This window comes from Eupeodes corollae, chromosome 3 (genome assembly GCF_945859685.1).
Source record: "Eupeodes corollae chromosome 3, idEupCoro1.1, whole genome shotgun sequence".
NCBI classification, from domain to species: Eukaryota; Metazoa; Arthropoda; class Insecta; order Diptera; family Syrphidae; genus Eupeodes; species Eupeodes corollae.
The window spans coordinates 32,798,345-32,812,053 of NC_079149.1; the positions used below are offsets into that span (position 1 = coordinate 32,798,345).

Consider the following 13,709-nt stretch of genomic DNA (forward strand, 5'->3'; position numbering starts at 1 on the left):
TTCACACTACCAACTAACCAAATACTACTTTGATTGATTGCATAGAGGGCTGCTTTCTTTCGTAATCTTTCATTGTACATTTGCAGTTTTTTTGATGATGTAGTCTATATTTAGTTTGAGGGTTTGAATAAAAAGCGGCGATACTCTATGGTACCAGCAAAACCATGTAATTTGGTGTGTTGTAGGGGAGATAAAATGTTCTTATCAGTTTTTCCACACTTTCGTACTGTTTGTTCCCCTAAACCTGTGCTGCGTAAAGCATAATAGACCTAGACACTGCTTCAAACACACGAAATTTGCTATACTATGTGCTATGTTCTAGGTTGAGAATCACTTTGTCAAAAAGTTCCAATTGTATTTTTGCTTTCATAAGTTTTTCACTAAGATTAAGATGGCTTTCCATACTTAGATTCTTTGTAAAGCACACAAAATCCTGAATCCTCTCACAATGCCGCCCCCTTTAAACCCATGCTTGGGCTCACTTAAGGATTTGGGTAAGGTACGAAGTTGGGTGTATGCAAAGTATCTTTCCATTTAAAGAATCTGGATGTAATCAAACTTTGCATACTCACAAACATGCACCTGCCCCTAATCCTATATTGAGCCTAAGCAGAGGGGTTGAAGGAGGGCACCATTCCCCCCTCATACATACATCACTATAAATAACTCAGTATAGGGTCCTAGCACTGTTAGCAATCAAACCATAATGTTTTATTTCACTTTGAAAGTTGGCCCTATTTTGTTTTTTGAAAGTCCAATAAGACCAAATATGTTGGTTATACTTTTTTAAAGTTCCGAGTTTTGTGCGATCTGAGATTTTTTCTTTTAATGTTTGCGTTTGGGTGATACAATTTAAAACTTAAAATCTCAAAAATCTCAAAATAAACAAAAATTTTGTCAGAATGCCCAAAATTTTAAATACATTACATCTTTGGTCGATATGTCCACTATTAATTTCGGCGCTATGATATTTTGAAATGTATTCAGCAATATGACATTTTGATGATTTTAGGGACTTGTGACATTATATTCTGAAAGAGTTTTTGGGCGATAGAGCCTTTTTAAACGATATGATATTTTCAATATCTTGGCGTTATTTTGTTGGCCAATCAAACCCAACAACGTTGTACCGCCCTTAGGTTCGGAAATATTGCCCCAATCGTAAAACAACAAAATGTTGATAAAATGGTTTTGGGCGCAATGATATTCTTAATTTGGGCGATATTTGCTTAAATTGCCATAAAGCCAAGTCAAGCCAAAAAGTATCAGAATCTCAATTCGACAAATCAGACCTTTAACAATAATTGCTAAAACCCAGATAATCTTGTATATTTTATTTTTTAATCATGTCTCCTCGATTGTAAAGGGTGATTTTTTAGCTGTTATCTTTTTGGCAACACTGGTTTAAACAGCTGACGCACGTTTTGTGTCTTTGTTTCACTGTCAAACATCTTCAGTTTGGTCTATAATTTAACCATGAATCGTCTTACAAACGAACAACGCTTGCAAATTATTGAATTTTATTATGGAAATGCGTGCTCTGTTAAGAAAGTTCATCGCGCGCATCTTCCATTTTATGGTCAGTTTAATCGACCCACTGAAGCGGCTATTCGGGCTATTGTGACTTAATTTCGCATCAAATTTACATTGTTGGACATTTAACCACCGACACGCTTACGTAGAGTGCGAACTGAAGAAAATATAGCAGATGTAACGGCCCGTGTTAATGATGATCATCAATTATTGATTCGTCGCTGTTCGCAGAAATTGGACCCGTGTTACTCAAACCCGTGGAAAATTTTGCGGAAGGATTTAGGTGTGATGTTTTTCAAAATACAGGTGTTATAAGAATTGAAGCCGAACAACCTACAGCAACGTACAATTTATGGTAAATGGGTTCTTGGAAAGTTGGCCGAAGATCCACTTTTTTACCGCAAAAATGTGTTCAGTGACGAAACTCATTTTTATTTTTGTTTGAATAAGTAGAATTGTCGATTTTGGAATGAATAACAGCCAGAAGCATTGCAAGAGCTACCAATGCATCCAGAAAAAGTCACAGTTTGGTGCAGCTTATGGGCTGGTGGCATCATTGGACCGTACTTCTTCAAAGATGATGTAAATCGTAACGTTACTGTAAATGGTGAGCGCTACCGTGAGATGACATCCAACTTCTTTTTGCAAGAGCTTGATTCGCATGACATGTGGTTTCAACAAAACGGTTCCACATGTTACATAGCACGCACAACAATGGACTTATTGAGAGGCGAGTTTTATTTCACGTTTGGGACCGGTCAATTGGCCACCTAGATCGTGCGATTTCTCACCTTTAGACTATTTTTTTGTGGGGCTATGTTAAAGCTCATGTCCATACAGACAGACCCGCTTCAATTGACGCATTGGAAGACAACATTGAAGCATTTATTTGTGAGATACCGTCCGATATGTTGGAAATAGTATTTCAAAATAGCACTTGGCGAATAGACCATTTTAGGCGCAGTTAAAGACAACATTTGCATGAAATAATCTTCAAACATTAAATTATATGGACCGTACTATCGATTAAAATAAAAATTTCATGCATTTTTTTGAATTGTTTTTTTTTTTTTTTTTTTAAATCAGCCTTTATAAACTCAAGGCAAGAATTTTTAAGAATAAACTTCTTGATCTTCAAATAATTTCATAAAAATATTTTATTTAACACCGTAAAACATCCAAACATAATATTTCTATCAAAGAAGTGTTCCTCAAGGAACTGTAAGGGTCCTAAAAAACTTTTAAATTAATTGGCGAAGCATATGCACCCTTACCTTCATTTAAGTGATATTTTTAAAATATACTCGTAATAAGATCAAAGAACGACATTACCAATCATCTATAATTTCAACGACTCGTGTTAGCATTACGAAATATCCTTTACATCCTTGGTGACTGCAATGGCTATGTTCAAAGACAAGTCCATAGTACTTAAAGTACATAGGTACCCAGTTAAATGCTAATTTAATGATTTTTCACTCTTCTATTCAATGCAAACCATATCAGCTTAGTATTGTGTGCCCTAACTTCTTTAATAATTTTAATTGAGTTCTAAAAATAGGTACACTCAAGTTTAAAAACGAAAAAATCGATTTCCCTATCGTGTCTAACATGCAATCATATTGCAAAATCAAGGACTTTAAAACGATTCCTATTTCAGTATACGTGCATAAAATTAATTAAATAAAATCATATTTCCAATAAAGGTATAAAACTATACTTAAGCATAAACCACAAAATAAAACCATATAAATATTTGAAAAAGTACAAAAATGTGGAAAACCAAATTTTTAATTCAAATTAAAGGTCAAATATTTAAGTATTCATATGACAATCCCTTGGGAAGTATGTAAACACCCTACAAAGTTTGACATTTCATTGAAATTGTGTATAGATACCGTCCACAAAAAGAAATCAAAATACTTGACAACAGAATAATTCAACTTACATAATACTGATGACGAATATTTGTCTATAGCAAATCAAATGTCAAAGTTCATATACAGAATTCAATTGAAGTCTATATAATAAGCGTGGGCCTGATGGGAATTCCTTTCAATCCAATAAGTCAACTTTATTAATAAATCTCTGTCAGTGCCTTATCATCATGATGTTTTATTATTAATGATTATAAAGTGCGCATTCATATAAAAAATACTTTATACAATAGAATAATGTATAAAAGCTGTGAATCCTATCAATTTCTTTTTCTTTCACCTGCCTGCGTATTGTGGCACTTAAATATTATAAATAAACGAACACAAATCTTATTGTCCTTCTGCTCTTCATCATCAGATGGTTGTGCCAATGGAAATAATCATCCCAATCAAATCCGCAATCCTGGAATAATTTTCTTGGAATTAAAATCATTTTATCGTAGAGCGGCGGCGCGCGGTGGTAGGTAGCTGCCACCCACGACACGTTGCGCGTTGCTTTCCCGCTCGTCGGTATACAAAGATGATGAAACGATTAGTTTGAAGAAAAATACCAATCATTCTCGTTTTCATACTTCAAAAGGAAGGTATAACCTTGTGAAATTGATTTAATTCTAAAGTATTATCCTTATACCTGGGTCTTGAGGTAGGCTTGTGGTATAGTGAGGGAGGATATCACAATAATAGTATCTCTATATGTAAAAAGGCTCTGTGGTCTATACCCAGCTTTATTTAAATTGATGTGAAGCTCAGATGTATACATACCTTGGCTATAGACTAACATTGTTCATTTCAAAGTCTGAGATGGAATGTTGCAAATCAGTTTACACAATTTCATTGCGTCTCTGAAAATTTAACTTTTATACCGTCTTTGACATAAATGCGTGTAGGACATGCGTCTTATGAATTTTGCAACCTTAAAATTAAAAAATAATAAAATTATACAAAAATTAATTAAGATCTACCTAACAAACGATTTGCCAATTCAAAGCTAAATTCCTAAATCTTTTCTTGCTTCTTTTAAACTTCATCGCAATAAGTAAGCAATTCCAAAGGTGTGTGATAAGGCCAACAAATTGACGATTAGTAACAAGATAGTTAAAACGAGGTTGTATGAGTATAAAGGTCCTTGTTGAACTGGGGAAGTTCAGTTGTCGGGTTTGAACGATCTTATGCAATTAACTTTCCGATCGGAAGTTAAGTAAGTTGTCTAAACTACAGCCAGATATGAGTGGCAAAAAATTGGAAATGTTTTCTTAGCTTTGTAGATTGGAAACATAGCAGATAATATTGTTATATGCTACATTAATTGAGCGGCTAGTAGCACAGCCCAAATTTCAGAAAACTTCACATGAATATAGCATAATTGAAAGTAAGAGGTTTTTAGCAAGTAGCAATTAAGTCTTTCCTTGGGTGAAACTTGTAATGTCCTGAAAAACACGGACCTGAATTTTCCAATAACACTGTTAGGCTGGTCATTCCATATAAATGGTGTGGTTAAAAATAAGTCCTAGATTTCTAGCTGTGTTGACGTAGTCAATTATTTCGTCTCCTAACTTTACGAGGCTTTTAATCGAAGTATCAAAGTATTTCGATGGATCGGGAGTTTCGTTGGTTTGGTTTGGATGGATTTAAGCAAAGACAGTTTCTTTTTGAACATTTAAGGTTGAGGTGAAAGTCTTCATTCATAAAATCAACAGCAACGTTTTTCGCAGCAAAAAGTCGACCTATCATGAGCATACAGTTATTAACGATATATGACAACTCATTTACGAATAATGAAAAAAGGTTGGGTCCGAGGATAGATCCCTAAGGTACTCAAGTAGTGGCATTCAGAAATGTGGAAGACCATTCGTTTGCTACTACAATTTGTTATCTGCCATAAGTAAAGTTCAATAATGTTAACAGTGTTTTTTGATTAATGTCTATTGTGGTTCTTAGTTTTTCATTCACAAGAAGAAAGGCTGATTTAAAACTGGACTTTTCGCGAAAACCAGATTATCAAGAACTGAAGAGGTTGTTGATGGATATATAATTCTGTAACTGTCTAAAAAAGTTTATTCAGAGGCAGTTACTACTACTCCAATCTAAAGGAAACTTTGAGATTAATATGCTATGAAATTTGTTACTAAATAAGCGAAGACAATATGGTAGCAATACTTTAACTAACTTAGTTTCTATAAAAGCTAAGTCTGTCGCATTTGACATGATTTACTTTATGACTATTAAAACCAGTTGATATCTTGCATGATTTCCCTATGTCTTTATCTGACAAGTTGTTCCATAATTTTAAAATGGGACAAATAAGGTGTCCCAAATCCATCACTTTTATTTATTGACGTATCTGACGCCAAGAAAACCATGATTTTCAACATAGATTGGCGCAATTTTGAAGCGTTGTTTACGCGTCATTCAATGAAGAACCAGGGCCTAACCTTATCTAGACTTACAACTCTCAACCATTCCTGTGTGCGAGTAATGTTGTCAGAGATGGAAGGGACCTACAGTTTAAATGCTGAATCCGAACGGCTAATTTGTGAAAGAACTTTTTCATGACAAGTATTACTCTTGGAGGATTTGTCAATTCCTCGCAAGAGGCAGTACCCATGAAAAAAGTTAGGTGGCACAGGCTGGGATTGAACCCAATGAAAGTCCAACGCGTACGGGTACTACGTCATTCGTCATTCTATACATGTTAAAATTTCAAACCAAACTAAAAGTAAATTATTTGACAGCTGACAGAATGGCTACTAGTTTAAATAGTGTTGCCAATTTAAGAATTCAAGCTCTGCTCACTAATCTTTAAGATCACTTCTATCGTCAAGTCATCTTTAGCTTATTTCTAAATAAACATAACTATCATTTTTGTTAGAGAGTAATCTTTGGGAGACTTTTGAAGTTACATTTCATAGGGTTTCTTTGACCCTTATGTACTAATTTTTATGTGGGTACATCAGATCTCTTTTTTATGCTGATAAACTCCCAACCATTTACCATTAAGAAAGCATTTATACGTGGCAGATTCCTGAAATTATTTGTATAACAGTTTTGAGAGTAGTAAGTCACTTACCTACATATACACCTATCATCATTCCCTCTCAAGACCTAAGAGAGATTGTTTAATATCTATTTAAGGACAAGTATTGATAAAAGACTTCTGTCTACGTCTTATAATGTCTACTGAAAAGGTAAATGGGTGGAAACCGCTTTACACACAATTGAACGTGCCATCAAATACTTCCTCCCGCACAAAGAGTTTACTATGGTTTCTTTAAAGATCTGCAATCACATCTGCACTAACATCTCTGAACGTAGAGTGTTCGCTTGGAAAGTTAATTTATTTAATGCTGACTAGCAGAATAAATAACTCAAAACTGTGCAACTCTTCTGCTAGAAGATTCGTTAGCAGAGGAACACCGCAAGATGATGTTCTATCCCCTTTTCTCTGGGACCTAGTGGTAAATGAAATTTTAACTGGTCTGTATGCTTAGGGCTTCAGATTGATTGCCTATGCGGATGACGTGACTATAGATGTTTCAGGAAAGCTTTTTAACACCCTAAAAAAACTCTTACAAATACTTCAGACAGAATACTTTGGGCTAATCGGTGTGCACTGGGTGTTACCTCACACATCTCCGAATTAGAACGCCATTGAGGAAGAGGAGGAAACAATTCTTCATCTCCTCTGCACATGCCCTGCTCGAGCTCGAAAACGCAAGAATTATCTAGAAGAACTCTTCAATAACCATCTAAACGATCTAAACCATATTATCATAATCAGCCTCTCACTTTTCGTAGGGGACTCAAACTTTTTTCATTGAGCTAAGAAGGAAGCCTCAAGATTCATGTGGTATAAAAATGTGCCATTAAACTGGCCTAACTGTTTCGTACTCCATCACCGACAGCCACATTAACCTAACCTTAGCTTACCTAAGTCACTTTGTCTGTTTCTTTACTACCTGTAATTTTAATAAGCATCTTAACTTAATTTGTGTGTAAATAAATTAAGAAAGAAAACTGACACAAATTACACAAAGTAAAAAAAATTGCCAAAATTTACATAGATTCCAAAGACTTCTTGTTTTGTAGACGAAAATTTAAAGTTAAGCACCATTTACTCTCGACAAAAGTTCTAAATCTAAAATAAAACTCTACCCCCTGGGATATTAAAGAACATTATGTCTGCGATAGAAAAATCTATCCCCATATAGCCCTAGGCCCATCATTTATACCTGCTAAAGGTATAAAGTATAGATGTAAGTAAATGGATGATTTTTTGTGCCTTACTTAAGGAGCATATTTCACAAAAGTCCGTCCTTATTCGGCTAGGTATTTTTTTTTTAAATAAAAATAAAATAAAAGAACGAAAATAAAATCCCTCGGAACTGGATGTTCATTTTTCAATCTTATTTAAGTCGACCAAAGAAATATTTCAATTTCAAAGAGAAAAATTTATAAAACCTGTCAGCAAAATTGTAATATGTATGTTTACTCATGATGTTTATACGCTTTTTTATATAATAATCCCATCCCATCCTTTTACAAAGTCATATAGGATAAAGATATACCTTACCTACAGTACGAGTATATATATTCATTTAAGGATTAAAGGAAGAAAAAAAAAAAGGTTGACTTTTAGGCCGGAATATCTCACTTACCTCTTCATAGATAAAATTATCGATTTCCTCCAGAGGTTTGCCGTACATATTCTCTGGAAACGGTTCGAATTTTCTCGGCAGGACATCGCCATCTTCAACAGTGGCCTTCGTCCTTGGATGGAATCCATATTCGCGAACCAACTGTATATGGCGATTTTCATGTTTAATCTGAGACTTTTGAGTGTAGGCAACAACTTGCTGTTTGGCAACTATAAAAATGGAAAAAAAGAAGAAGAGGAAAAATAAATAAATACCATTTTGTAATTCGAATTCATTTCAAAATCTAGGTTACGTATGTATACATAAGAAATACAAAACATTATACTTTCGAATTTATTAAAGTTTGTTTTTTAAAAAGTTCCGATGGAACGGAAAGTGAATTTTATCTGATTGGCCGTGTTTGTTTCTTCTGCGAAAAATTTTATACTCGTTACTTGGAGGGTTAAAATAACAGCAGTCCTAGCAATAACAACAACAACATTATATAAAGATATAAAATAAAAATCCCGCATTCTCTTGGCTTCATAAAATTTGTTTTGGTTTTTCATTTTTATTTCAAGCCATCATAGAATGTTGGCTATTTTATCTTGTTTTTCTTTTTTGTATTTTTATTTATTTTTTCTTTTATTGGTTTGTTTTTTTCCTTAGCTTATAAATGAAAAAAAAGGATGTGCGCTAAATTTTCAATTTAAGTACACTTTTAATAAATTTATATATTATGGTTTTCCTTTGGGAGAAAAAGCACAAAATATTTTTAACATCCACTTTCGATAATTGATCAATTATATAAATTGGTTTCCTGTGTGTTTATGTTTTTATTTATATGAATGTGAATGGCATCAAGAGTGAAAGATGAAAATATTAAATGCCTTTGGGGACATTGGGCTGCCATCATCAACTTTTTTTTTAAATTTTTGATTCTCATGAATATTTTAAGGACTCATATAATATTCTATATCTACGAACACTGTATCATTAAAAATAAACAGCCAGAATTAAATATTAAACTATTTGTATAATTTGAGGGTGTTCTGGTTTTCTTTTTTGAATGAGTATTATATCGGTTGTGAAAAGGTTGAATAGATTTTGAAAACTAATGGGTTATCCATTTTGCGGTTTCAAAAGTAAAAGACTGGAATTCGACATCTGGCAAACTTAGTTGCTAAGCCAATTTTGTTTTCAAGTTGAAAGTTTGACATTTAAAAATTGTTAAAAGCTACTAAAAACATGGTGGTTCAGCCACATATCGTGCTTTTAGAGGAGAGTATGGTTTCCATAATTGTGCAACTCGTACCATTGAAAATATCGCTGTTGTAGGTGTAAGTGTTACTAAAGACCCGAGTGTGTCGATTCTTCGTCGTTCTTAGGTCTGTCTGTGGGACTTCGCCAAAGAACATGATTATGCACTTAAGCACTCAAAAACCTCGATTGGTAAAGCTATGGCTGCGTTAACGCCCAATATGTTTCAAAAAGAGGTCGAAAATTACCTCAAAAGAATCGATTCTTGCAACAATTCGCGTGGTGTTTATTCAAATGATGTTGAGTTTCACACATAATGTCAAGGTTCAAACTTTATAATAAAAAATAAATATCATGAAAAAAAACCTATGGGTATAATGTGTTTTATTTACGTTTACTTTTGAAACTGCGAAATGGATAACCCTGTATATGAGAACGAAAAGGTTAAGCTTTCAATTTGTTTTTATAAGCTATAATTTGTGTTGTGTAATTTCAAATAAGTACCATTCATTTATAAATTATGATTCATATTGTTTTGAAATGTTTAAGAGTAAAAAAAATCAATTGAAAACCACAAATTATTATTGTTTAATATCATTGGTCAACATGTTTGGTTTGCACAAAACTTTTTAAAAAAACTTTTTGTTCTTGAATTGGAATTTTATTTATTAGATCACGTTTTTAAAATATACTTATGTGAAAATGCAAAAAACATAAATAAAACACTGCTTTAAAAGCTATGAGAAAACTCTATCTAAAAACTATCGAACCCTTTTCGCCAATTTATGGTAAGTACCAAAATGAATTATAGCGTAAACGGCAAATATAAAGCTTTCTCCTAGTCCTTTAAACCACATATAACCTAAGGCAGTATTGGAAATTATTTATTATGCTTAACATAAGATATGACAATAGCCTTCAAGGCTTCATGAGTTACTTTGTGAGTTTGCGAATTCTGTGAACGAAAGTTTAGAAAAGAGTATCACGTATTAGTAATCTTCATGGACTTCAGTAAGGCGTTTGACACATTATATCATTCAAATCTTATTGAAGCTCTAAGAAGAATTGGAATTCATGGCACTATAATATCTGCAAAACAGAACATTTTGTGTTAAAATCAAAGATGATGTGAGTGAGAAAGAAGTGATGGGATATGGAGTTCCGCAGGGATCTAAACTGGGTCCAATTTTTTTTTTTAATTCACAGGCATTCAAGGGGTTATTAGTTCCCTTTATATGTTTATATTTAAACACAGTGTGAGCGTTAGGAAAAAAGGGAATTATTTAAAAGGAGATATCGGTGCACATTCGTCTTAAAGTTCTGAACTTCAAAATAGGAGGGAAAAACAGAGTTGGCCAAAGCATTCCACATTCTCGTTGTGCGATTTAAGCAAGAATCTCTATACTTGACAGTACTCCTGAAATTGAGCTCAAGGGTAAACTGATGAGCATTCCTAGAAGTGCGTGTATCACGGCTAATTTGTTTAAGAGGTGGAATGCAACTGGCTAATTCGACAGAACACTGTTTGTAAAAATATCGATAAAACAACGAAAGGCATGAAACATTTCTGCGGTGTTCTAGCGATGTAAATGTTTCGATTATAGTTCTGTCGCCTATCATTTTTAAAGCCCTTTTTTGAATTCTATTCAAGAGATTTAAACTTGTTTTATATTATTCAAGCTTTGGACGGATGAAAGCTTTGTAAATTATAGCCAGACCAGAAGGGGCACAAAATTTCTTGCATCGTCGGAGAAATCCTTAGCACCTGGCAGCATTTTTAGTGATATCGAATATTTGATCATTCCATAAGAGGTGGTCTGTAATACACATACCGAGTACTGATAGTTGATTGGTTTCCTGTATGCAAGTACCACTCATAGATAGTGGCATCGGGGGTGCGTTACGCTTTAACGACAAGAGACAGCATTGAGTTTCCGAAGCATTACATTCTACATGGTTTTTGATTCCCCATTGGACAATGCTGTCAAGATCAGAATTTAATGAGCTTATCATACGCTGCCGTTGGACAAGGATGTGAATCTAGAAACGAATATGAATAGCTGACGGTAATGTCGCCGGCGAAACAGTTTAATAGATTATAAGTGACAGACAAAAGATCGTTTATGAATATAAGGAAGAGAGTCAGAGACAAAACGGAGCCCTGGGCGACACCAGCATTTATTTTATGAATTTCCGACTTGAAACCATCTAATACAACTTGTATTGAACGGTTAGAAAGGTAATTTCTAATTCAACGAAGAAGTGATTCATCAATACCAAAAGCACGCATTTTCGATAAAAGAGCTTGGTGCCAAACTCTATCAAATGCTTCTGAAATATCAAGTGCAATAATCTTACTTTCTCCAAAACGATGTAAAGATTTGTTCCACTGTTTGGTGAGATGAACCATGAGATCACCAGTGAACCTATTGCTACGAAAGCCATACTGTCGGTCATTAAGAAGCTTCCGTTCTTCGAGATATTTCTTGAGCTGATAATTAATCAGCGTTTCCATGAGATCACCAGTGGACCTATTGCTACGAAAGCCATACTGTCGGTCATTAAGAAGCTTCCGTTCTTCGAGATATTTCTTGAGCTGATAATTAATCAGCGTTTCCATGAACTTGGAAAGAAGGGATGTAAGTGCTATTGGACGATAGTTAGAGGGAGAGCCTCCTCTCCCTTTTTTAGGGACAGGCTGGACAAATGCAGTTTTCCATCCACTCGGAAAGAGACCTATAGAGTAGGAAAGATGGAATAGTTTAGGTAGTGGTTTTGCCAGCGATGAAGAACACCTCTTCAAAACAATTGGGGAGATATTATAGGGGCCAGGGGATTTATGTATGTCTTTCAGTACTCTTGCAACTGTACGAGTGTGAAAGAAGATTCGTCCCATAGAATCATTTACGCTCTCAAGAACCGGAGGGCTCATTACACTTTCCGGTAGCGTCGAACTAACAGCAAACTGTGCTGCAAGCAAATTGGCTTTATCAATCGAGCTTACATAGGGAGTGTCATTGTGGACGAGCGTTGGAACCGAGGATGACGTGGTGTTTCGTACGATATTTACAAATGACCAGAAACTTTTACTACCTTTGGATCATTGTAGTATTTTTCGCCTTAATTTCTGATCATGCAAAAATTTGGTTCGTTGAATATGACCGTTACAGGTCTTTCTAGCTTGTTTGAACTTATTCCGGTTTTCCTCTTTACAGCTCGAATCACACCATGAGTTCTCTTTGGGTTTGATAGATTTGACCCTGTTCGGGATAAAATTTCTCATTCCACAAAAAAAATAATTTGTAACCATATCTGCGCTGGAATCCACGTCACTATCGAGGAAGCATAGTGCCCAGTTAAAGTACCTGAAGAATTTATTGAGACCGTCCCAATTGTTTTTCTCATTTTGCCAAACGGTTCTCAGAGGAGTTTTTTCTTTCACTGGGTTTTTTGACATGAGAATTTGGCAGATACGGTACAATGGTCTGATGTGCCTAGAGGCAGTAATGCACTGATTGTGTATTTATTAGGGTCAGAGGTAAGAAACAAGTCTAGGGTATAGGCGGATTGACCTGCAACGTCAGGTATTATAATTGGCTCATCGACAAGCTGAGTTAATTGATTTAACTCAGCAAAGATCTCAACATACTTTCTTTCCGGTGTTGGCTGGCCAGAATAACGGAGCCATATATATATACTAACGAATTGCTACGACTCTTCAAACAGAGTATTACTTTCGCTTTTGCTGGTAATACGGCTATTGTCGTTGGCCATAGTTCTCTTGATACGGCAGCAAAGATAATTCAACATGGTAGTTAGATGGTTTCACGACAGCCGCTTGCTAATAAATGCATCAAAAACAAAAATGATGCATATCAGAAGTCTGCAGTTTAAACCGACAAGATTTATTACAGAATGATAAATGCCCTAAAACGCAAAAAGAATGCATAGAATTAGTAAGCAACTGCAAGTATTTGGGAGTAGTAATAGGCTGTCACTTTTTATAAATTTATAGACAAATTGACGATGAACCTATAGAAAGGGATGTTTGCACTATCTTATCTAAATTACCACACTTATTACGATGTTTTAAAAGAAGTTTATTATTCATTGATGGAATCTATGTATACTTGCTTATGGTAATGCAGCTAAAACCCAAATTACCAAAATTCATAAACTCCAATATGCAGCTATAAAACAAATAATTATTAACTATTGACAAAAGTATGACACAATTTTTTAGCCAAGTTGAAGATATTTGTAAGATGACAACCATAATAGAATGCTTTGATGACAACCGATTTAAACAACCAATTCAAAACCAAATCAACACCAGAAGACGTGC

At 34.5% G+C, this 13,709-nt stretch overlaps 2 protein-coding genes across 4 annotated transcripts in view; one reads left to right on the forward strand and one right to left on the reverse strand.

The window, feature by feature from the left end:
- Positions 1–13,709, reverse strand: part of LOC129952066 (sodium channel protein 60E) — a 362,037-nt gene that overhangs the window by 168,184 nt on the left and 180,144 nt on the right. For both annotated transcript variants that reach the window (XM_056064492.1, XM_056064491.1), the window contains exon 3: positions 8,126–8,334. In XM_056064492.1, the coding sequence (XP_055920467.1) occupies positions 8,126–8,334 (209 nt within the window). The remainder of the gene's footprint in view (positions 1–8,125; positions 8,335–13,709) is intronic.
- LOC129952068 (mitochondrial thiamine pyrophosphate carrier-like) overlaps positions 1–13,709 on the forward strand; it is a 151,195-nt gene that overhangs the window by 125,056 nt on the left and 12,430 nt on the right. The window lies entirely within an intron of this gene.